General features: G+C 39.7%; 1 protein-coding gene across 1 annotated transcript; it reads left to right on the top strand.

Annotated features, from left to right (window-relative positions):
- Positions 1-1,252: 1,252 nt before the first annotated feature.
- Positions 1,253-25,010, top strand: LOC133967680 (kinesin heavy chain-like). Its single transcript, XM_062403280.1, has 26 exons — positions 1,253-1,555; positions 2,191-2,278; positions 2,468-2,541; positions 2,810-2,914; positions 3,281-3,329; positions 3,434-3,489; positions 3,829-3,916; positions 6,231-6,355; positions 6,449-6,553; positions 6,690-6,838; positions 7,837-7,985; positions 9,503-9,672; positions 9,802-9,870; positions 9,969-10,175; positions 10,402-10,548; positions 10,779-10,967; positions 16,251-16,368; positions 16,511-16,575; positions 16,723-16,832; positions 17,140-17,241; positions 17,890-17,950; positions 18,027-18,098; positions 20,491-20,595; positions 21,019-21,235; positions 21,441-21,621; positions 23,553-25,010. Exons 1-25 carry the CDS (start codon positions 1,421-1,423, stop codon positions 21,596-21,598), a joined length of 2,913 nt encoding a protein of 970 aa, XP_062259264.1. The 5' UTR covers positions 1,253-1,420; the 3' UTR covers positions 21,599-21,621; positions 23,553-25,010.
- The last annotated feature ends 574 nt before the right edge of the window (positions 25,011-25,584 follow it).

The following is a 25,584-nucleotide window of genomic DNA, read 5'->3' as shown; positions in this document are numbered from 1 at the left end:
TAATGTAATATTCCACTCATACAACCGAGGCTGATTCTGAGTCTGTGTACAAAGTGAGCAGCAGCTTTTCATGTTGAAATCAGGAAACAAACTGTTTCTCAAAATGGAAAAACGAGCCGTTACCCGATTTTCTTTGGTGGACTTATGAATGAAAATAAGGAATTGTGTGGAAACCTTATTTCTCATTATTGTGTAAACTTAAGAGGCATCTCCGCCAATCATTTCTTAAATGAAACAGATTGAATCAAGTTTAATACGAAACATTCTCATCTCGGTGAATTCTGTGTCTTTGACAACTTAAGCATCAAGTTGAAAACCAGTTGGAGTCAGACTGTGGATATAATATCAGATCTATCATAGATACACTTACTGTGAATGAGCCTGAGGAAGTTTCGGACCTAATAAACCTGATCAGATTCATATTTTTATTACCAGAAACTTCATCAGCTACTTTAACACGTTTGTCTGGTCCATTGATAAAAGGCATCTTCTCCTCGGTATCAAAGAACAAGAAGCTGAAAATTAAACTGAAGTTTGAGAAACAGAAGTTAAAGAGATGTCAGAATCAATCCAAACATTCTTCTTTGTCATGCTGATGTTTTCATTTCTTTTGTTCACGGCTTGAAAGTAATAACTAATAAACAGTTCAACTCAACGTTGACTAACAGATTGTGACAGAAACTTTCATTTTTTTTATGTGTTATTCAAATTATTTAATATTACTGATCAGAACGTAAAATAAAAACTTTCGATGGAACAACTCTTTGTGACTTTCTTTGAGACACAGCTAAACATCACTGGAGGAGAAGTTACCATGCTGACTGAGCAGGAAGTCATGGACCAGATCTCTCACTTTAATAAGACAGAATTATTAGAGCTAACAGGATTTGAATTTAGCATATTTGATGAAACACTAACTGCATCAGTTATTGAAAACGATATCGCTTGTATCTACAGATAGATTCTGTCTGGGTTTAGTGTTTTTATTTCACGTGTGATGAAAACATGAGAATCACATGAGAGAAGATTGAAAACATCAAAAGCTTTAACTCATGTTCTAATAGGAAGGTGTCAGTCATTGATACCAAGTGTGATCAACAACTGAATATAATTATTGATCAAAGATGTCGTTACACATTTTCACAGATTGACTCCATGTCCCAGAGTTCCTCGCGGCTCGGTGCTCCAATGTGATGGGAGTGTTCATAGGAGCCTCTGTGATGATCTGACCGAGCTCAGAGCGTCTCTGTCGGTCAATTTCGGGTGATTTTCCCCTGGTTTGTGTTGACCGGACCAAGACCAGACCCAGACACAGGACCAGAATCAGGACCAGGACCAGAATCAGGATCAGGATCAGGATCAGGATCAGGATCAGATTCAGGATCAGGACCAGGACAAGGACCAGGGTGTGTTGACGGTGATGGCGGATGCGGGGCAGTGCGGGCTGTGCGGGGTGAAGGTGATGTGTCGCTTCAGGCCGCTGAACCAAGCGGAGCGAAGCCGCGGAGACAAATTCATCCCCAAATTCAACGGCGATGAGACGGTGGTTGTGTCGGTGAGTTTCCGTTATTTTCCATTACTGACTATTACTGTCTGTTGTTGTCTGTGTCTGTCTGTTATTTTCCGCTACCGGTCTTTATTGTCCGTCACTGTCTGTTACTCTCAGTTACCGTCTGTTACTGCCCGTAACTGTCCGTTATTTTGCGTTACTGTTTGTTAATGTTCGTCATTGTCTGTTGTTTCTGTTGCTGTCTGTTGCTGTCTGTTATTGTCCGTTACTGTCCGTTACCATCTGTTACTGTCTGTTACCGTCTGATATTGTCTTTTATTGTACGTTACTGATTATTACTGTCTGTTATTGTCCGTTACTGACTATTAATGTCTGTTGTTGTCTGTTACTGTCTGTTGCCGTCTGTTACTGTATGTGACTGTCTGTTATTGTCTTTTATTGTCCGTTATGACTCTTACTGTTTGTTACTGTATAATATATAGACAGCTGAACGTCTTTGGACAGATGTTCCTCACCACATCTGTCCATGTGTTCTCATCTTATTCTGTGATCTGATTAGTTCATGTTTCCAGTTCAGTGGGGATGTGTTTGTTTTTCACACCCTCAGAGACGATGTGGGTGGTGACAGTCGAATATGCATCAGAGGCTTTTATTTGAACAGGTTGTTTTCTGTGTTTCAGGGGAAACCGTACGTGTTCGACCGAGTCTTCGCTCCGAACACGGAACAAGTCCAGGTGTACGACACGTGTGCCAAGCAGATCGTCCGAGGTCAGGCACATGTCTGTCAGTCAGTCAGTCAGTCAGTCAGTCAGTCTGTCTGTCTGTCTGTCTGTCTCTGATCAGTACAGTCACAGCTTGTTTTTATAAAAATATCTTGTATCTGGATTAAACGTAATTGTGTTTTGTTATATGTATCGTGTGTTGCTGTTGTTGTTATTATATATTGTTGTGTGGCAGATGTGTTGGGCGGATACAATGGGACGATCTTTGCGTACGGTCAGACGGCGTCAGGAAAGACTCACACTATGGAGGTGAGTTTTTCAATCACATGTTTTAGCAACTTGTGTCTGTTTAAGTTTAAACAATAGATATGTTTGAATTATTTTTGAATGATCTTTCAATATGTTTTTAATTATGTTAAAAATTACCATGTTTCAAGAATGTTTGAAATAATATTACGGCCAGGAAATTTATCACGATGGTAATCATGTTTTATTAGTGTTTTATTAATGTTGTAACTGGGTTTCTAATGTTCTAATCACGTTGTCAGATTGTTTGATAAACTTCACTTTTTTTCAGGGGAACCTTCACGACCCTCCTCTGATGGGAATCATTCCACGGATCTCTCGAGACATTTTTGATCACATCTACTCGATGGACGAGAACCTGGAGTTTCACATCAAGGTGATGATGTCACCGAAATGATTTGTCCACATTAATGATTACAAATTAAATTCAGTTACTTTTAAAAGCTCTGAAGTACAAATTCCACAAAGTATCCGCGAATCAAAATACTTGAAATGGTTTTATAGAAGGAAGACGTCAAAATGATAATAATCATGTTCACATCTTTCAATATAAATATCTGCATGTCATAATAAAATGGTCCAGCTATATAAAAGGATTCGACATTTTAATCACTTTTTCAAAGATTGCAAAACGTTAGATCAGTCATAAATCAAAACATAATCAATAAATCCATAAATTAATTTCGATGAATCTGTGATTGTAGTTTAGGTTTAACGTCTTAATAAAACTGTCTCTCTGCAGGTATCTTATTTTGAAATCTACCTGGATAAAATCCGAGACCTGTTGGATGGTAAGGATTCAGCAGCGTTATTGATTAATCAATAGTCAATGAATGTTATTGATCAGATATGATTCAGTAAAATTAACCTGCTGAGTCATGATTTCATGTTTCAGTGTCAAAGACAAACTTGTCCGTTCACGAGGACAAGAACAGGGTCCCCTTCGTAAAGGTATCTGATCTAGAGTACTACAACATACTGTGTATTACTACAAGTTATTCTGAATGTTCTACTGCATACTATTACACATACTAATACATACACTACCACATGTCCTACTTCATGTACTACAACATTCACTTCAACATTTACTACAACAGGTCCTGCAAAATATGTAACATATACAACCACAAGTACAACTACACGTACAACTACATCTTCTGCCGATACATGTACTATAACATGTGCTGCAATATGTACTGTAACACATACTACTAGATGTACGACAACATGTTTGACAACGTCATTACTGACTACATGAATACTGCAGTAATAGTGTTCTCTGTGTAGGGTTGTACAGAACGTTTTGTCTCTAGTCCTGATGAAGTGATGGACGTTATCGACGAGGGAAAAGCAAACAGACACGTCGCAGTGACCAGTGAGTCCACTACTATTACTACTACTGAATTTACTACTTCTACAACTACTACCACTATATTGTGCAATTATGCATTAAACCTGATACCATTAAATGGTGTGCCTTTCAGCATTCAATCAATTTGGTTATCAAAATAAAATATTGAATATTCATGTTAAAAATATGAATATTATATAATAACTTTAATTGATTAAAGTTGCCTGGGGCACCAGCCTTCAAAGGAAGAGAAAAGATGTCCAATTTATTTATTAAGTCTCATGAAAGTACTAACTAGACATTTGGAACAATTGAATAAATAACTATAACCAAATTACCATATAAATAGTTAGCAAAGTTGAAGGATATAGAGTTCTTGACAGTGCAGAGGTTGGCAAAATTCACATTTATGCAACATTAATGTAAACGACACATAACAAAAACATTTATTATGAAGATAATCAATCAATCAATCAATCAAATTTTATTTCTATAGCCCATATTCACAAATTACAATTCATCTCATAGGGCTTTAACAGGGTGTGACATCCTCTGTCCTTAACCCTCAGTAAGAGTCAGGTAAAAATACGTAGAAACCTCAGAGACACATGTGAGGACCCGTCTCCCAGGACGGACAGAAGTGCAATAGATGCCACGTGCAGGAAAATATCATCAATAATCAAAGTCTGTAGCAGCATTTGATGAGGGTAGACATCCCGAAGGACATCCCCAACATGACATGCCAAGCAGTCCCGCTGCAATCACAGACCATGGTCAGCAACCAGCAGGACCACGATCCACCATCCAGACCAGACGCCACTCCAGTCCTCAGTCGCCGTCCACCGCCGCCCACCAGGACCCATCACAAGCCTCCACCGCGGTCCTGGTCCACCGCCCGCACCCAATGCCAACGCGACACAGGGTCCGCCACCAGCACCACGATCAGCCCACATGACTCAGAATCCGCCACACAGGATCCAACACCGCGACCCCCGGTGTGCGATCCACAAACCGCAATCCATGGTGCGGCCACAGAGGCCCTGGATCTGCGGGTGATAAAGCAAAGGGATTCCGGGGAAGGGGGATAGGGATGGAGAAGCTGGAAAGAGAAGCCCCCTCACCTTCACACATAGATACACAGCTCAGTTAAGTGAGGGAACCTGAATGTTCACAGTGTAAAGTTAAACTCCAGAGATCAACGTGTCCTTCAGAAGAACCAGTGGTTATGAACCAGTTTCTCTGATTTGGTGCAAATCAGCGTAACATCAGTTGAAATGGAGGCAGAAGCAGGACGAGCCCCAAACAGGGAATGTTCTTAACGTGGTGTCCACAGACAGCTGCTCTCTGCTCCTCCTCCCCGACTCCTTCTACTGCTGGGTTCTGCTCCTTGTCACTACTGTTGCTGCTCCTTTGTGTGAGAAGGAAAAGGTGGAGACACCAGGAGACTGTTACACCAGGAGAGCTGGACAGTAGAGCATCAAATCAGCAGAAGGACCAGTATCTGCTCCTTTGTGGAGGAACAGGAGGAGCACTGCTCTACAAAATGACCTCCATCCGTCTACTGGTGTGTTTCTGACCAAACTGTCAGAAACTGACTCCATGAGGAGGCATGATGGCCGACGTTCTCTAGTGGGACCTGAGCTGCTCACTGCTCTATTCACCAGATAACACCTGGACCGGCAGGTTCACCCACTGGAGCCTCGTTCTCTTCACAGATGTGAGCTGGTTCACACTGAACACTCAGACAGGTGTGAACGAGTCTGGAGAAGCTGTGGAGAATGTGATGCTGCTGTAACATCATCTATGACCAGTTTGGTGTAGGGTCAGTGATGGTCTGAGGCGGCAGATCCTGGGAGGGTCACACAGACCTTCATGTCACAGCCAACTGCTCCCTGACTCCTTTTAGGTACCAGGATGAAATCCTCTGAGTGATTGTCAGATCTTACTCTTGTGCAGTGGCCCCTGGGTTCCTCCTGGTGCTCCTGGTGCAGTATATTCTGGGTTTCTCCTGGTGCAGTCGGCCCTGGGTTCCTTCTGTTGATCGATGCCATCGACTGAACCTCATGTTCCTCTGACCTAAAGCCAGTTGAGCACCTATTGGACATCATGTATCGGGCATCCGATGCCACAATGAGCTGAACCCTCCTGATGCTGCAGAAATGTATGGAATAAAGAAACTAAAGCTCTTTCTGAACTTTGGAGCATGTGAATCTTTTCAAGTTAAGCACCAAATCAAAACGAAAACCCCCCAAAAACCAGCATACTGAGTCTCCTTCAATGTGTTTACATGTTTTCCTCTGAGGACAATGACTGATTTAACGTGGGTTTCCTCTTGCAGACATGAACGAGCACAGCTCTCGAAGTCACAGTATTTTTCAGATCAATATAAAGCAGGAGAATGTGGAGACGGAGACGAAACTGTCGGGAAAACTTTACCTGGTCGACCTGGCAGGCAGTGAGAAGGTGACTGTTTCCTGTCTATCTCTATTTACGTGTCTTTTCTCCTTTCTCTCTCACCTGTCTTGTTTTTGACCTGTCTGTCCTTCTGTTGTTCAGGTGAGTAAGACAGGGGCAGAGGGCGCCGTGTTGGACGAAGCAAAAAACATCAACAAGTCTCTGTCGGCTCTCGGGAACGTCATCTCTGCTTTGAGTGAAGGGACGGTTAGTGACATGTGACTTCCTGTCTCACTGCTTCAGTGTCCTAGTGCTACACAACTTTACTTCCTGTGCTCAGTAATACATTTATTTGATGATCTTTTTGTATGAAGATATTTGTTTGTGTCTTTATGGTGTGTAGAAAACTCACGTCCCGTACAGAGACAGTAAGATGACTCGAATTCTTCAGGACTCTTTGGGAGGAAACTGTCGAACGACCATCATCATCTGCTGCTCACCGTCCGTTTACAACGAGACCGAGACCAAGTCCACGCTCATGTTTGGACAGAGGTACTGAACAGGAAGCCCTGAGATACAGTACTTGCCAAAGTAAAAGTCATATTCAAATGAATTCTATATCAAATCTGCAGTTGTCCTAGGATCATTGATGACATTATCGCTGTCATTGATTTTTTTTCCTATATTTTCTTGATCGTGAGAAACAATAAATCGTCTCGGCACAAACTCCGGAAATTTCGGATTTAAGAAGAACAAAGTTGATTCTCACCAGTATCTGTAGAGACATTCACATAATTTTAAATGTGTGTCCATCCATCAGTCCAGCCATTTGTCCGTCGATCAGTCTGTCCATCGGACCGCTAAACAGTCCGTCCATCAGTCAAACCATCAGTCCATCTATTATTTCGTCTAACAGTCCTTCCATTGGACCGTCCATCAGTCTGTTGATTTGTCCACCCATCAGTCTGTCCATTAGTCCGTCAATCAGTCTGTCATACAATCCGTCCCTTCAGTGGACATGTAGAAAAGACAGAGAGGTGTGCTCTCTCTGTCTCTGGTCCCAGAGCTATCCGGCCAAATGTTAATTATGCAGATTCAAATTAAGATTTCTTTGACCAGAATGGTCCTGACTGAATCTAAATTATGGTCAAAGGTCACAGTGTCCTAACGACTTATTAAAGGACTTCAAACTTGTCATGGCAAATGATGAGTCATCACAGATATGGATGTATAATTAAATTTGATTGGTGGCTGTCAGTGTCATAGAAATGCAAGGTTGAAAAATCTAATTCTAGGTCTTCAGATGAATAATGTGGAATAAAAGGTCAGAAGTCAGAGATACAGCACAAGTATTATTTATACTTCAGTACATTAGTTTAGTTCTCCTGTACCAAAAGTACTTTACCTAGATTCCTGAAGTTCTAAACGAGTTCGCCTGTATGTTGCAAAGAAAATACATTAATCAACAGTTTTCCTTCTATCGACACGAGCAGCGACTTGACTCGCACAGGATGTCCCAGGTAGAACCACATCCTGTGTTTCTGTTTCAGAGCTAAAACCATAAAGAACACTGTGTCTGTGAACCTGGAGCTGACAGCAGAGGAGTGGAAGAAAAAGTACGAGAAGGAGAAAGAGAAGAACAGGAGTCTGAACATTGTCATTCAGAAACTGGAGAATGAGCTGAAACGATGGAGAAAAGGTGAACAAAAAAATCCAGTGTTCACATTTTAAAACCATCATTGTTTCAGGAAGGTGGGTCACTAAAAAGCCATAGAGGTCATAATGTCTGATCTACTGAGCAGCAGCATGACTTTAATAGTAGGGTTAGGGTACCTACCCCACTTAGGGGGTACCTACCCCTCCAACCTCCATACAAGCCACTAGCCAGTCAGATTTACCTTCAGCCTCAGCCGACCCTTAAGTCCATCCAAAACACTTGATGATGCTGAGGTGCACAACTCAAATTCAGTCCTTAACATCTGCTACTAGCTGCTAACAGCTGCTGACATCTCCTGGTAAATTGTAACTTAATTTGTTTTACCTTTCATTATTTATAAAAAGTTTTAATAAAATTAAGATTATAATAATTGTATAAATATATGTATACATATAGTATCTTACATAGTAGATCGTTTTAGGATTGTTACGGTAAAAGTATTTAATATGTATTGTAGATAATAATAATAATTATATGCATATATGTATATAAACACATAAATACACATAGTAGCCGACATAGCAATAGTATTAGTAATAGCAGTAAAAGTACTAGTTCTAATAATAGCACCAGTATAAGTACTAATATTAATACTGTTACTAGTATGTATGAAAGTAATAGTAAAAGCAATTGTTTTAGTTATAGTAAAAGTAATAGTAAATTCAACTCTAATTATGTTATTAGTAGTATTAGCGATAGTAACTGCAAGAGATTCAGTAACAATTAAAGTAATTGTAATAGGGGTTAGAAATTTGTACTAATAGTTCTAGTAATATTACTAGAACTAAAGTTTAAAAAGTATATAGTCAAAATACTAGTACTAACTAAAGTAACAGTAATAGTATTAGTAGCAGTCAAATTTAATGCTAATAGTTTTAGTAACAGTAAAGGTGATAGTTATAGAAAAGTTATAGTAACAGGACAGTAACAGTAATCAATCTTCAATCACTTGTTATTAGTCTCACATTCTCAGTTTGTCTCACAGATGTTAAAAGGATCAACTTCCTGTTCTTAACTCAACACGAGTCAAACAGAAACTTAGAGATCAGTGATGAAGCTCAGTCCCATGTGAGGATCCTCTCCCAGGACACACACATGCTGATGGAACTGAACACAACAACACAACAGCACAACAACACAACAACAGGATTCACTACATGAGAAGAACCAGTTTGTAACTTCATGGAAAAGTGGCAGTAATAGTTCAGTCAGACAACTGACGTGTGAAACATTTATTCCATCAAAACACACTTTTTGACGTTCTGACTTCGTCACTCCCCCAGATATAGGAGTGATGAGCAAATATTTATAACCCCCATCGGAGCATACAGCTGGATGCTGTGGTGGTGGAGGCAGCAATACTGATGCAGCAGTGGAGAATGAGATGTAACATGATTGGAGCAGTGAGGTGGAGAGTGAAGCGTATGACATGAATGGTGCAGCACAGCTAAATCTAAAGCTTGTGATTGGTTGATGAAAAATGTTAAATGTCTGTCCAGGTGAGTGTGTCCCTGTGGACGAGCAGCTGAGCAACAGGAAGAGGAAGAGCAGCACTGACACCACACAGGTGATGGACAGCACGGCCATGCCCAGCGACCCTCTGTCTGAAGAGGAGAAGATTCAATATGAGGCGCTCATCACTGACCTTTACAAGCAGCTGGACGACAAAGTGAGTCCCACCTGAACCTGCTCAGGTTACTTTAGTTAGTTATGGTAATTATCTTTAATTTGAGTAATGGCTAGTCCCAGTACCAGTATGTTAAGGTAATGGTTATTGATATGGTGACTCATGTTTCAGGATGATGAGATCAATCAACAGAGTCAGTTGTCAGAGAAACTTAAACAGCAGCTGATCGATCAGGATGAGGTATGTGTTACTGTCCCATATGTCCATGAATTAATAACTGATAACCAGCATTTATAACCACCCACTGATAATCATTATTGATCCCTTCACTCGTCTAGCTGTTGGCGTTGAGCCGTCAGGACTATGAGCGTGTGCAGGGGGAGCTGTCGCGGCTGCAGAGAGACAATGATTCAGCCAAAGAGGAAGTGAAGGAGGTGCTTCAGGCTTTAGAGGAGCTCGCCGTCAACTACGACCACAAGAGTCAGGAGGTGGAGGACAAGAACCGCCTAAACAAACAGCTGAATGAGGAGCTTGCACACAAAACTGTGAGGTTAACCCCTTTTTGACTATCTGCTAGCATGTTATAACTGATACCACCACCAGATGCTGCTCAAGTAAAGCATTTGCAAATCTTTAACTCTTGACCCTTTATTCTATGAATTGAGTAGAAGTGGGATGTGTTATGACTCTGAATAGGGTTCGTCGTCTTTATTCGTCTAAACTGTGAAAGTTTTGTAACAATCAGTGATTCTTCTTCTCTGGTATTTGTAGGTGACTCTTGAGACGGTTCAGAAGGAGTTCTCATCTCTGCATGATCTCAGCTCGCATCACAAGAAGAGATCTGCTGAGATCCTCAATCTGCTGCTCAGAGACCTGGGAGACATCGGCAGCATCCTTGGAACAAGCGACCTCAAAGCTGTAAGACTCATTTCAGTCATTGTCCTCTACCGCTAACACGAGATATGTCTGAAAACCAAACATCTTTTGTCTCCTAAAAGGATTATTCCCTAATTATTATAACTGTATATTCATTAGTCTATCATTGACTCAATTGGTGTAGAACATTTAAAAAATTTGAAAAGATTGCAATGAGAATAGTGTGTTAAAGTTAAACTCATTGTGTCGTTAATAAACTCGTCTCCCTTCAGATGACGGACACAAGTGGAGGAATGGAGGACGAGTTCACTACTGCTCGTCTCTACATCAGTAAGATGAAGTCTGAGGTGAAGTCTCTAGTGACCCACAGCAAACAGCTGGAGCTCGACCTGAAGGAAAACACCTGCAGGAGGTTGGCGAGTGAAACGGAGCTCAGCCGCCTCCAGCTGCTCGTCTCACAGGTGAGATGAGGACGTTTTTCTTCCTGTCTGACAGTCAGTAAGAGCTCAGCGCCCCTATTGTTATAATTAACTTTAGGGTCTGTATTTATCAACTTAAAATCACTACATTCTTTTTTTTTTAACAAAGTTTTTTATTAATTTCCAATAAGAACATACAAAACACATTGACACATACCACACAAGTTGCACAGTGAAATGCAGGCGAACTTCACTGCATACACATACATACAAAAAAAAAATAAATAAAATAAAATAAAATAAAATAATAATAAAGATAAACACGCACACAAACATACATACCTACATAAAATAATAACAGTAATACATAAAATAAAATAAAAATGTCACTCTCAATATCCCTAAAGATAGATATAATCTACCGTTGCCTGAGAAAGTCCATTAAGGCTGCCCACACCTCTTCAAATTCCTGTGCTTTACCCCTGATTACATAGGCCACAATGCCATCTCTCTAATCCAAGATTGTTTAGACAATACTTCAGTCTCTCTCCAAGATAAAGCAACCATCCTCCTGGCCTGCAGGAGGCCAAAGTTGATCAGAGTCTTACATCTAGAGTTCACAGAAAACCAATCTGGATATATCCCTAAAATACAAGGTTTTCTACGCAGGGTGTCTGAATACCTGTGATTCTACTTAGAGTTTGAACAACCGTCTTCCAAAAAGCTACCAGTTTAGGACATTCCAATACACAATGGATCAGAGTACCTTTCCTAGTCGAACATTTCACACAAGTATCTGGAATGCCAGGGGACCATTTATTAAGTTTCTCAGGGGTTATGTATGTCCTCATTAACCACTTGTGTTGTAGAAGTTTCATGCAGGTATTAATGGTTTGTGTTTGAGCTTTTATACAAGCTGTCGCCCACTCAGCTTCTTCAATATCCTCCTTAATATCTAAACTCCATGCCCTCCTTTTGTCATGACTAGATTCCTCATCATGTGAGACAAGTACTGTATATAATATAGAGATTTGGCGTTTCTCATTTATGTGTTTTAACACAATATCCTCAAGACAGGACAGTGGCGGTTCCTTTGTGTTCTGATGACACTTTGATGAAATGAAGTGCTTCAATTGTAAGTATTTAAAAAAGTGTTTTTTTGGAATTGAATATTTCAAACAAAGGTCGTTAAATGTTAGTAAAGTGCCCTGAACATACAAGTCTCCAATTTTTTGCACCCCCCTGTCGGCCCAAGCCTGAAAACCACCATCTGCCCGGCCAAGAGTGAACTGCGCATTACTCCAAAAAGGTGCAAATTGAGAGATGGGAGGTGTATCACCAACATGTCTATGTGCTTTGAACCATATATCAACAGAGTTTTTAAGGAAGGGATTTGTAGTTTTTTTCTTTAAAGTTTTAAAATCTGCTGAATATAAAAATAGGCTTAGTGGCAGCTTAGATATTGATGCTTGCTCAATATGAACCCATGTTGGAGGGGAATGTGTGACAAAATAAAACATAACACTGCACAGCTGAGCGGCCCAGTAATACCACTGTAAAATGGGCATCTGTAGTACACCCCTATCATATGGCAAATACAGCAATCTGAGTCTTATTCTAGGTCTTCGGTTGTTCCAGATGAACATACAGAATGCATTATTAATTTCTTTAAAAAAAGGATTTTGGTAGTGAAGTAATTGAAACAAATATAAGAATTTCGGGAAGATAGTCATCTTAATTATGTTGATCCGGGCAATCAATGATATTGGCATTGTTGTCCATTTTTCAAGTGAATCTTGTACCTCTCTCATCAATGGGTGATAGTTTGCTTGAACAACTGTATTAATTTGGGGGGTAATCTTAATTCCAAGATAGGTAAAGCCTTCCCTCGCATTAGAAAAAGGTGTTGTTATAACCCGATTAGTTCTTTCATCCTTATTCAGGAAAAGTATAGAAGATTTTGCATTATTGATACTTTAATCCAGAGAACTGACCGAATCTATTAATTAGATGTAATAATGTCTGGACACTGTTTGATAAGTTTGACAGAAAGAGAATCACATCATCTGCATATAACCATATCCTATGTTCATGATCACTGATTGTTATTCCTGATAAATTGGTTGGCTCTAATGGACATGGCTAAAGGCTCAATGGCCAAAATGAACAATAGTGGGGAGAGAGGACAGCCCTGACGAGTTGACCTCTCTAGCTTTAATGGGTTTGATAAGTTGTTATTCGTCATTACTCGTGCTGTAGGGTTGGTATATAATAATTCTATCCATTTCAAAAACTTTCCCCCAAGTTAATTTCTTCAGTTCAATTCTATCAAACGCTTGTCTAGCATCTAGAGATAACAGCGCTGTATCCCTGGTATTATTTTTAGAGTGGATTATGTTGAGAACCCTTCTTATGTTATGAAATCCCTGACGAGTCTGTACGAACCCATTCTGATCACTGTGCACCAAAAAAGGGATATGTAGATCTAGTCTTTTAGCCAGAACTTTACACAATATTTTGATGTCTACTCCCATAAGGCTAATAGGTCTGTATGAGGAACAATCAGTCGGTATTTTCCCAGGTTACAAAATAAGGATTATTGTAGCGAGTCTTAAAGTTGGTGGTAATATACCATTATTAAATGACTCGTTAAACAAATCCAAAAGTGGGGTCAACAACTGCTTCTGGAAGGTTTTATAGAACTCTATTGGTAGGCCATCAGGCCCTGGAGCTTTGCCTGAGTTAATACTTTTAGTGGCCTGCAATAGCTCCTGTACAGTGATTGATAAAATTCCATAAATGTATTATTAATATCTTGAGGATCGTTTGATATTTCCCCTGATTGAACAGTTATGCCATTAATGGCTCTTTGAGATTGTATTTTTTTAATTCTCCAAGCTAACAGTTTGCCGGCCTTTTCCCCCTGGTCATAAAAGGATTGGTTCAACCAGAGTAAGCTTTTTGCTGCTTTATCAGATGTTAATTTATTGTATTCCGTTCTTAAAATTAGTAGCCGTTTTTGTTTTTCAGGATCATCTTTATTATTTATAACTATTTCCAAAGATTTTATTTTCTTCTCTAATTCATTAAGGTCTGCTTTTTGTTTCTTGTTTTTAGTACTAGTAAAACTAATTATGTGCCCTCTAATATACGCCTTGAAGGCCTCCCATCTTATGCATGCGTTTGTTTGGTTAGTGTTAGTCTGAAAGTAGACGTCAATCTTATCTTCTAAATATTTAACAAATTCAGGATTTTTAAGCCACCTCACTTGTAGATGCCAATTAGGGGGAGATTGTTGAAGTTTCTCTAATTGAACAGACATGGAAATGGGAGAGTGATCACTAATAACTATACAGTCATACCAACAATTCTTAATTTTGGATACCAGTTCTTGTGATACTAAAAAATAATCAATCAAGACCTGGACTTATGTATTCCTTATGTATTCCTGAATAGCATGAGTATTCCAATTTATCTGGGTTAAGTTTTCTCCAGATTTCAGATAGGTTTAAGTCTGTGATATATTGTAAAATTGTTTTTCTAGATTGTTTTTTGTGGGGATCACTTTTTGTAGAGCGGTCTACCGACGGGTTCAAAGTGCAATTGAAATCCCCACCAATAATGTTCAGGCCGTACAATGAAGACAGGGTTAAGAAGAATTTATCAAAAAATTTAGGGTTGTCCTCATTAGGACCATATATACTGACCAAATTCAATGCGAGAGACATGATCCTACCCTGGGCGATAACAAACCTCCCTTGGGGGTCCTGGATTGTATTAGTAAGTTAAAAAGGAATTGTTTTGTGGATAAGAATTAGTAACCCCCTAGCGCAGTTGTTACATGTGGCATGTATAACTTGACCAGGCCACCTACGTTGTACTTGTTTAATTTCAGTAACTGTTATATGAATTTCCTGAAGAAAAATGATTTTAGAATGTAGGTTTTTAAGTCTGTTCATTACCTGTTTCAGTTTAGTTAGCTTATTGAGTCCCCTGACATTCCAGCTTGTAAACATTAAATCAGACAGTTGTGAACTTTCCATGTTGTTACAACTAGTGCAGTGAGATACATGACCGTGGTGAGTGTGACAGAAAATAAAGGAATAGAATAAATGAAAACAATAACAACTGAACAAGACAAATAAAAACACTTAACCTTTGAAATCCCGCCCCCCCTCCCCTTACTTAAACTAAACGATGTACGGGCAAGAACCATTCCACACTAATGAGGAGTGGTTTAACAGTAGGCACTTCCCTCAGACAGCCCACATATCCCCCCCAGCTCTGCATCTCGAACATTCAAACACTTACTGTCCTAGAATGATAAATATGAAACATAATATTATAAACGCTTCTTGGTTTGACTGCCTCAGCAGTCTGAGTCAAATAAACAAGCACATCAGCCTATAGTAGGTGCATAAATTAAAGTGTTCACCAAATATGGTAGTAGTAGCTCTGCAAATAATTAAAATAAATTAGAAAGTACAAAATGTATATAAAAATAACTTAAAGGACCTGTAATAAGCTACAGTGCACCTATATTGTCCATATCAGACCTTTTGTAGTTACCTATACTCCTCGGCGTTTAGAAGTCTAGGAGTTTGGGGAGAAGTTCTCAGCTTCTTCTGGTGTGGAGAAATGGATGATCTTTCCATTATGTAGATCCCTCATCTTGCAAGGGCGTAGGGTGAATCCTTTAAGTTCTTCCTCCGGGCATGATTTTCCAGACTCCAAAAGTCATCTCCGTTTTCACACTCTGCAGGCCGTCTTCGGTGTCTCCTATGCGCCCTTCGGCCTCCGCGAGCCGCTTAGCATTGGTGGTGATATCTTTTTGGAGGTCCGCAAAACTCTTTTGCACAGCATCGACAGAGCTTTTCATCACAGCTATGCGTCTCTCCACGTTATCGAGTTTTGCCCCGAAGCCATCAAGGGTACTTATCTTGCTGTTAATCGCGGTGACAGTAGTGCGGAGTGAATGTAGCTCTTTTAGCACTTCAGCTAGATCACTCCGTGGGCTGCTGGGCAAGTCAGCAACATCGGCTACTGGAGTAGTTTTTCGGTTTCTGAGAGCCAGGGGATCTGGAGCTGCTCTCACAGTCTTTAAGCATTGATTGTTTAGACATCATTTAGAAGTAATTAGAAGCGTTAATAACTAGGACTTTGCAAACTTTTAGCAGAGCTGCGAGGAGATCCAAATCTAAGCTGCCATCTTGGTCCGCGGCTCCACAGCGCCGTCAATCACGACATTCTAAATAAAGTTATTATAATACCATCAATATCTTTATTAGATTTTCATTTTAGGTATGTCACGTTTCTGTGTTTCAGCTGCAGGCGAAGGCGTCGTCTCTGACTGACGATCTTCATAAGGTGGAGCAGAAGAAGCGGCAGCTGGAAGAAAGTCAGGATGCTCTGATGGAGGAGTTTGCCAAGCTCCAGGCTCAAGGTCAGAAGTCACCAGCTTACCTGGTAGCACTGCTCTCTGATTGGCTAGCAGCTGTCTGGCAGCATCAAAGTCAGTTCAGAGAAGATGACAGACTCACTGTGTGTTTTGTGTGTGTGTTGTGTGTGGGTGTGTGTGTGCACAGATAAAATGCACGAGGTAACAGTGATGGACAAAGAGAGCAGACTGAAGGACGCTGTTGAGATGAAGGTAAAATCATTAAAGCTGTATTTATTATTATCAATACTAACATAATAAACATAATGAAAGTTATAAAATATTTAATCCAAGAAACAAAATAAAATCAGTGGATGTTAAAGGAGAACTTTGGGAAATGAAGTGCACTGTGTTCTGCAGACAACTTTAGAAGAACAGATGGAGAACCACAGAGAAGTTCATCAAAAACAACAGAGTCGACTCCGAGACGAGATTGAACAGAAACACCGAGACGCTGAGCAAGTCAAAGAGTATGTTGTTGATTATTAAACATTACAATTGATCTCTTTTTAGTCACCTGACCTTTTCTGATTAGTATTATTTTATCATCATATTATTGTTGTACAGTGTTAATTTTAACTTCTGCTTGTGTTTATCTTTAGCTTGTCTTTTCTCAGATGTTGCCATTTTTTACTTTCCTGAGTTTTGTACCTTTTATTTAATGAAAGTTGTAATGGTCGTGTTTGTCATTTGTGTTTCCAGGTGTAAGGTCAAACTCTTCATTCAGTTACATAATGTGAGTAAATGTTCAGTATAAAGTGAATGTGTGTTTTTCAGTGTGAATCAGGCTCTGCAGCTGGAGATGAGGAAGCTTCAATCAGACTTTGACAAACTGAAAACCGAGGATGAGAAAAAAGACCAAAAACTTCAAAAACTTCTGTAAGTTTGTCCGTCTGTGCACGTCGTAGTCAAAAATCAATGCGTGTAGGTGCGTGTGTGTGTTTGTGTTTAAAACACTTAACATTTAATATTTCCTTCTTTCTCTGTCATTTTCTGAGCTCTTTTCCTCATCATATCGTCATTGAAATTCATCTTTAGATTTGAAATTATGAAATTCTCAGACAGGAGTTGCATTTGAGTCTTTAAAATAATAAGCTGTGCAGAGTTTATACAACAAGCACGGGTTCTCAAAATGGAACAACTGGCTGCAAGTTCACAAAAGCCAGAACTTATGCAAAAGAGGCAATTCATAACACATAATATGAAAAAAAGAAGACATGAAAGACATGAGATCATCATCTGCTCCACGAGCGCCGTACATGGTCGCTCAGTGCTCTGTGTGTCCTGCACCAGATGGGTCAAAAGCAGAGGTTAAATTTCCCTACCTGCATGTCTGTGCATGTGTTTGGGACGAATAAATGCATCTTAACAGCAACTGGATCATCAGGTCAACCTTCTATTCAGCAGAAGAATACATATATATCTCCTATTATTTTCATTTTAGATAAGCCAGATGACTCATTTATTTCAGATTCTGTGGTCACAATTTCTCTTCAGGTTTTTAAACTTGGTCTCTGTGTGATTCAGGCTCTTGAATGAGAAAAGAGAACAAGTCAAAGACGATCTGAAGGGTCTAGAGGAAACAGTGGTACGTGGGTTTAGTTTTAACGTTCATCTTCTGAATGTACAGTGACAGATCAGCTGAGTTATGTTTTATCCAACAGGCCAAAGAGCTGCAGACACTGAATCACCTTCGTAAACTGTTCATCCAGGATGTCGGCAGCCGAGTCGGGAATGTAAGAAAAGCACTGTTGTTCTGTTTGAATTTTTTTATCTCCGAATTCAATTAATTTAGCAGATCTGGCTGTTTACAGACAAAAAGTCAGTAAAGATTAAACTTCACAGAATCTCTGAAATATTAAAAAATTAAAACTAGTCTACATATTTGAAACAAGAGGGTCTGTGTCAGTTGTTAACCTATGCAGAGAATTTACATTACATTATATTTAGCAGACACTTTAATCCAAAGTAACTAACAATAAGTGCATCAACCATGAAGGAACAATAAGAATCATGTAAGAACATTTCCTTAATAAAAGCCGAACTACAGAGTGCTAAATGTAAGTGCAACTTGACTTAATATTTTTATTTTATTTACAAACAAATACAAACACCAGAGTTAACGATGGTTATGACATCATCTTCTTATCCAAGGTGTAGACGGAAGAGATGTGTCTTTAGTCTGTGGAGGAAGATGTGTAGACTCTGTCCTGATGTCCCTCACTGCGAGCTAAACACTCTATTTTCCATCCTGGCTCCTAAATGGTGGAATGAGCTCCCCATTGACATCCGGACATCAGAAAGTCTACACATATTCCGCCGAAAACTAAAAACACACCTCTTCCGACTTTACCTTGAATAAAAAAAAAACAAAAAAAACAAAAAAAAAAAACTAACAACTTTTGAAACTAACACTTTAGTAGCAGTTAAATGGCACTTACTTATAGCACTTTGTAGTTTTGCTTTATTTGAAGAAATTGTACTTTCTTGATTCTTGTCGTCCTTGGTCTGTACCCTCAGGTTTGAATGCACTTATTGTGAGTCGCTTTGGATAAAAGCGTCAGCTAAATGAAATGTAATGTAATGTAATGTCATTGTGGAGCTCGTTCCACCATTTAGGAGCCAGGACAGCAAACAGTTGTGTTGTTGTTGAGTTGCAGTTGTCCCCCGCAACTACTAGTGTATTGAAGCGGATGCGGGCAGCCACTGGTAACCAGTGAAGGGAGTGGAAGAGCTGCTGCATTCTAGATGAGCTGCAGTGGTCAGATAGCACTAGCAGGTATAGACCTGCTATGAGGGAGGTGCAGCAGTTTAGGCATGAGATGACCAGAACCTGGACCAGAACCTGTGCCACCTTCTGAGTGAGAAGGGGACGTATTCTCTTGATGTTGTGCAGCATGAATCTACAGGAACGTGTTGTTACAGTAATTCGGGGAGGGGGGGGGGCCTAACACAGAGTTGTCAAAGGTAATAGTCAGGTTGTTGGTGGGAGGAGCCTTTCCTTGGAAGGAAAAGTAGTTTGGTCTTTTTAAAGGTTTGTCCGACAGACAAAGATTCCTGCTGCTACCTGTGTTTCAGAAGAAGAGACAGGATTAGTTGGGTGTCATCAGACTCGCTGTGGTAGGAAAGGCCATGTGAGTGAATGACAGAGCCCAGAGAGTTGGTGGACAGAGAGAAGAGGACGGAACCTTGAGGGACCCCAGTAGTGAGAGGACAAGGTTCAGACACAGATCCTCTCCAAGTTTCCCAGTAGGTGTGGTCGTTGAGGTAGGAAGAGAGGAGAGAGAGAGCAGAGCCTGAGACACCCAGGTCCTGAAGGGAGGAAACAAGAATCCGGTGGTTCACTGTGTCAAATTCAGCAGAGAGGTCTAGAAGGATGGGGACAGAGGACAGAGGAGAGAGAGACTGCTCTAGTATTGTGAAGCTGCTAAGAGACAAGGAGGACAGTCTCAGTTGAATGCCCTTGAAACCGGACTGGTGAAGGTCAAGAAGGTTGATACGGTGAAAATAGGAGAGTTGATTAAAGATAGCTCGCTCAAGTGCTTTGGAGAGAATGTCTGACAACATTTAAGAGACTGAGCTTTATTATGGTCTGGTGTCTGTTAAGAGTTCAGATACAAGACTTGTTTTAATCAAGACAAAAAATGAGCCAAATATTTCATTCTTAATAATTTCAAGAAACTACTTGAACAAATGTCATTAACTGACTTGATACTCAAAGACTTGGAGCAGTACATGAAGCTGTGTGTTGTGTTGTATGATGAAGAACCCAACTCTATAATTAAAATAATTTAACAAAAGAGGGAAGAATGCCACAACTGTAAGGGTTGGACTGAGCTAACATTACTCTAAAAATATTTATCTACTACTATGATTAGCCTCAGGTATTACTGACACTTACTCTTTGTAGAATACAATAGAAGCGTGGAGTTTTAATTAGCTGCAGATATTGATATTATATTAGAGCTAAAACATTTGACTTATTTTTGTGATTAACCTCGTCGGTTCGCTTTGGGGAGATGTTTAAAGATGAAAGCATCACTTAGTTTCTCTGTGACTGAGACGTCAAGATGTTCAGTGATTAACGTGATCATCGGCGCTGATGTTTACTTATTATATTTTGAACAGAGTTTAGAGAACGATAGCGATGACGCTGGTGGCAGTTTGGCTCAGAGACAGAGGATCGTCTTCTTAGAAAATAACCTGGAGCAGCTCAGTAAAGTTCACAAACAGGTGAGTGACTCAACCTCTGGACAATGATATGTTTTAGGGTTAGTTTTGGTTAACTGGGTTAGGGACAGTTATCGTTATGTTTATTTATCTAACGAATTTTACAGAAAACTGAATAAATTTCTATATTTCTACAGTCCTTTTCCTTCAAACACAGAAATAACACAAACTCTGTTATTTCTTATGTTATGATATTTTTTTGTCTAGATGACCATTCGAGTTTCTTAACAGTTTTACGATTCACCCATTCACACATTCATTCATACAGTGCATCTATGTGCAGCACTAAAGGACTGGGATCGAACTGACGGTTTTCTGGTTATTGGAGTACCCACTCTATCTCTTGAGCCACAGCTGCCTCTGTCTGATCCTAACCCTAACCCTTTGAGTCACAAAGCTTCAAAAAGTTGAACTTTTGCTCTGCAGCTGGTGCGGGACAACGCAGACCTTCGCTGTGAGCTGCCCAAGCAGGAAAAACGCCTGCGGGCCACAGCAGAGCGAGTGAAATCTTTAGAATCTTCCCTGAAGGACGCCAAGCAGTCAGCTGTGAGAGACCGGAAACGATACCAACAGGAAGTGGACCGCATCAAAGAAGCTGTCTGCTCTAAGAATGTCTCCAGAAGAGGGCACTCTGCTCAGATAGGTGAGGAAATAGCTGCTCTGATCCAAAGTCAATAGACTGAGTCAGATCTTCAGACAGGTACGTCCTCAGGGGTGCGCTACAGGACATCATTCAAATCTGAGGAGCAGAAATAGGATCGGGACAACCAGATTTTTATTTATTGATTTTTTATATAGTTTTGCTAAACGATGAACAGTTGATTCACCAGTGACCTTTCTCCCTGTAGCTAAGCCAATCAGAGCCGGACATCAGCAGCCGTCGTCCTCTGCATCCACCAGACTGACCATCAGAGGAGGTGGGGTGCCATCGAATCGACGCCATCTCTCCCCCCGACAACAACACAACCACAGCTACAACGCAACAAGTGCAACAGCAACCCCATAAGAGCCACGGCAGGTTAGATACAGGTGAGTCACCGAGGTGATGGAAATCTGGAAATACAAGAGGCTGGAAACACCGAAGTCATCTACGTGTATTTTAATAGGGGCTTTCTGCATAAAGGATCAACACAGAGAGTTACAAGGAACTGAGAACTATCTGTTCCCAAAATAAATATTTATTTCACAGGATGAAGGTACTTAAAGGATCAAATTATTAAAGAATCTGAGGTTCTCCCGGTACATCAGTATCAGCAAGTGAAGCAGACAGTCTGTGGTTCTGTTCGGCACCAGCAGGTTCATCCTCTGAGGAGAATGTAGATCTTTTAGAAACTCATCAGAGGAGCTCAGAGGATCTTTTGGGTCTCTGAAGACCGTGGTCCTCCTCAGAGACTCAATCCACACCAGCTCCACAGATACTTTTAGAGCATGATGTCATGGTTCAAAGGAAGGGATTGCTCAGGGGGCGGAGCTTAAGACTGTTTGATCTCTTATCTCAAACTGAACTCCATGCTGTATTTTACAGATAAACTTTGTTGCTGTGGTATTAATTTTGGGACCCATAACATATATCTCCAATCAATATTTTGATATTAAAAAAGTTAATCTAACATTAGGGTAAAATAAGGCAAAAATCGAGGTGCGTACCTCCTTGGTGTTGTTAGAACATGCTGGAACATTGAGGCTTTTGGTTAGTGTGTGTGTCCAAGCAACTTCGGCGAAGAAAGAAATAATTTTATTATATGTTTTTCTGAAAAATCGTTTTGAAAAAAATATTTTTTATTTGGGGGGGGGGGGGGGGGGGGCGCCATGAGTGAAGCTTGCCTAGAGCGCCAAATATGCTAGGGCCGGCCCTGACCACAACAACACAATACTGTAACAATACAAAAACATCACAACCAAAGCAACATCACAACCAAAGCAACATCACAACCACAGCTACAACACAATGACAAAACTTTATTGACAACACATCAATGCCATAGTAAGAATATGCAACCTGACCCTAACTCTCTATTGGGCTTTAAGTGTGTTGCTTCCCTATTCGGCATTAATAGGCTTCTGGAGCACTTTCATTATTGTTAATCAAATTATTTAATTAATCACACATGCTGGTATGAGCCTTATTTATATATATATATATATATATATATTAGTGGTGAACCGATGTATCGGCCGTACATCGGTAGCGGCCGATATTCGCCTTGTTTATTGCCATCGGTGCATCTGTAATAAACTTGACTTTCACCGATGGCAATGGGTCGATGTTCATCGGTATTGTAACGTCCCCGCCTCACACACGACACAGAACTTTTTCTCTTATTTTTTAGTCAACACGAGCATGTCACACTCCTGGTTCCTTCTCTGACAATCCGCACATCAACAACCCGCTTCGACACTTCCTTCCTCATTCACCACCGACCCCCAACAAACCAGCAAATGGGAACCTGTCATCCCACACAACCCCACCCCATTGGTCTAGTACTGTCACATGCCCCACCCCAACCTGTTCACTGACTCAACTGAACATATGTCATAACAAAACATTAGCATAAACCCAGTCCTCAAAACAGGTCAATATGATTGAATTTTTGCTCATTAAAAGATAAGAGTGATAAAGGGCTGAAATAATTAAAATAATGCTTCTTAAACAATAATCTAATTATTTTCCTGGCACAAAGGGTGAATGAATAACAACAAAAACAAACTAAACAAATATCGGTATCGGTTAGATTGTTGTTTTAAACATCGGTATCGGCCAAGAGTTTCCATATCGGTGCATCCCTAATACATATGTATATGTGTCCCTCTCAGAAATTGCACTTAGGAAAAGTCCCCCCCAGATGAAATATCTCCCTCTGACAACAACTTCAAATCACCACAACCACAGCAACAACACAATAATGAGAAGAGTAATATGTTTAATGTATAATTGAGATTTTTGTTTACTGTCTTCGCAGGAAGTAGAAAACGACAGGATCACTTTTCTTCGGATTTTCTTTATTCTGACCACTTTGCCTTTAGTGGAACCTGGTTACCACCTTAACGACCATTCCACCTTAACTGCCAACAAGTGCTTTTCTCACCCTATTTCTATTTATTTGAGTTAAATCATTATTAAATGTGTTAAATTATGATTATAATAAGTTAAGTTATTATTTAATGAGTTAAATTAGTTAAGTGATGATATCACGAGTTACATGATGATGTTGTTATTATTTAAATGAGGTAAAGGGAGTTAAATTGCTTTTTCATGATTATGATTTAAATAGGTTAATTGATTATTTTGATTAGTTGAAAAAATGTTGTAATGATATAAATGATGATTTGAATGAGTTACGTGGCATCTACTGCACTTCTGTCCGTCCTGGGAGAGGGACCCTCACATGTGGCTCTCTGAGGTTTCTACGTTCTTTTACACTGTTAAAAGTTTTTATTTGTATTTTCGCTCTTGTTGAGGCTTTAGAACAGAGGATGACACACCTTGTTAAAGCCCTATGAGTCAAGCTGTGATTTGTGAATATGGGCTCTACAAATAAAAGTGGATTGATTGATAAGTAATGATATTATTAATGTTCTTGAGTTTTTCTATTTGTGGTTAAGAAGACACGTGTGAACTCAGATTGATGTTAGTATTGTTAATATGTTAATATTGATGTGTTAAGATGAAGAAAACCAAACTTAAAAAATCAATGAAAAATAATAATGAAAATGAAAATGCAGGGAGATACAATAATGAGACATTGAATCTCATTTAGTTTAGTTTCAAATTATTCATATTCAACTTTAAACTTAGTTTTGTCTCTTTGGACGTTTTTTGTTATTTTCTCTTGGAATGATGGAGACAGTAATGTCAGTCTGACGTGAACAACCTAAGATGTAACACAAATTAAAATTGTTAAGTTAAACAGTTTCAATTTGATTTTTTCAAGTGGTAGAAAAATGTAATTTCTGTTGTGACAAATAAAAAGAATGAAACAGTTTTCATACATTTAATCTATACATCCTGCTTTTTGGGACAGTATCGATCAGCTCAGTGTTTTTGTGTAATATTTGTCCAGTGTAAAACAGTGTGAACCTGCTGCTGTGTGTGTTGTTGGATGTTTCATGAGAATCAGTATTTGGAGTTGTGTATCTGTGTGTGTTATTAATATATAGTACAGTTGTAGTTCATCAAATTTGTTGCCTGAATCCTAAAATTATGTTTGTGTATTTGAACATACTAATGAGATGATGTAACACAGCTCACGTCAAATCAATCAAAAAACACTTATACTGACCGACTTAATGTATCATCAGTATTATTCAGCACAATTTAACTCTAATGGTTCCTCCAGGGTTTTTTAAGAATATTCATGGGGATGAATATTGATGATGAAAACTTTAATATAATCATTGTGTAATAAACTTGTTTTGTCAAATCCTCTTTATCACTACTATTTTTTGTGTCAGTCAAATATTGACAGATTTTTAATTATAAACATTGTAAATGTGGTTAGATTAGGGGAAGTGAGCCGTCTTCTACGAAAGGGTATGTGAGGTGCTCCCTCCGTCTCCCACGAAGCTTCCTCCCCCGGTCCTAGGTACGCTGATGGGGAGGGCAGCGCCGACTCCCATAATGTACCCTGGTCCAGGGTTAGGGTTAGGATTAGGGATGAAAGCACATTGGAGAAGGAGATATTCTTGAATAACTTTTTTTCTGAAGGTTGTAGAGAAAGTGGTTTCATCTGAACTTGGGTCCTGCGGATCGATCGGGACCATCCCCGAGGTTCTACGACCTCCGGAAGGGGTTGAACGAGCAAATGCCCCAAAATCTGAGGAGATATTCTTGAATAACTTTGTGTGCGCACCTTCGTTGGGGTTAGGGTTAATTCTGAATTTTGAATTTGATGTGATAAAATTATATTTATTAGGAGAATCCTCTCTCGGGATGGTAAATATCCTATTAGGGTTAGGGTTAGGATTAGGGATGAAAGCACATTGGAGAAGAAG

Source organism: Platichthys flesus, chromosome 13, assembly GCF_949316205.1.
Source record: "Platichthys flesus chromosome 13, fPlaFle2.1, whole genome shotgun sequence".
NCBI lineage: Eukaryota > Metazoa > Chordata > Actinopteri > Pleuronectiformes > Pleuronectidae > Platichthys > Platichthys flesus.
The sequence above is the reverse complement of the archived record's forward strand: the minus strand, read 5'-3'. Positions and strand labels throughout refer to the sequence as shown.

Coding starts and splice junctions, on each gene's coding strand:
- LOC133967680 (XM_062403280.1), top strand. CDS start 1,421: ATGGCGGATGCGGGGCAGTGCGGGCTGTGCGGGGTGAAGGTGATGTGT. Junction 7,986..9,502: donor GCTGAAACGATGGAGAAAAG/GTGAACAAAAAA, acceptor ATGTCTGTCCAG/GTGAGTGTGTCCCTGTGGAC. Junction 16,833..17,139: donor GACGCTGAGCAAGTCAAAGA/GTATGTTGTTGA, acceptor TGTGTTTTTCAG/TGTGAATCAGGCTCTGCAGC.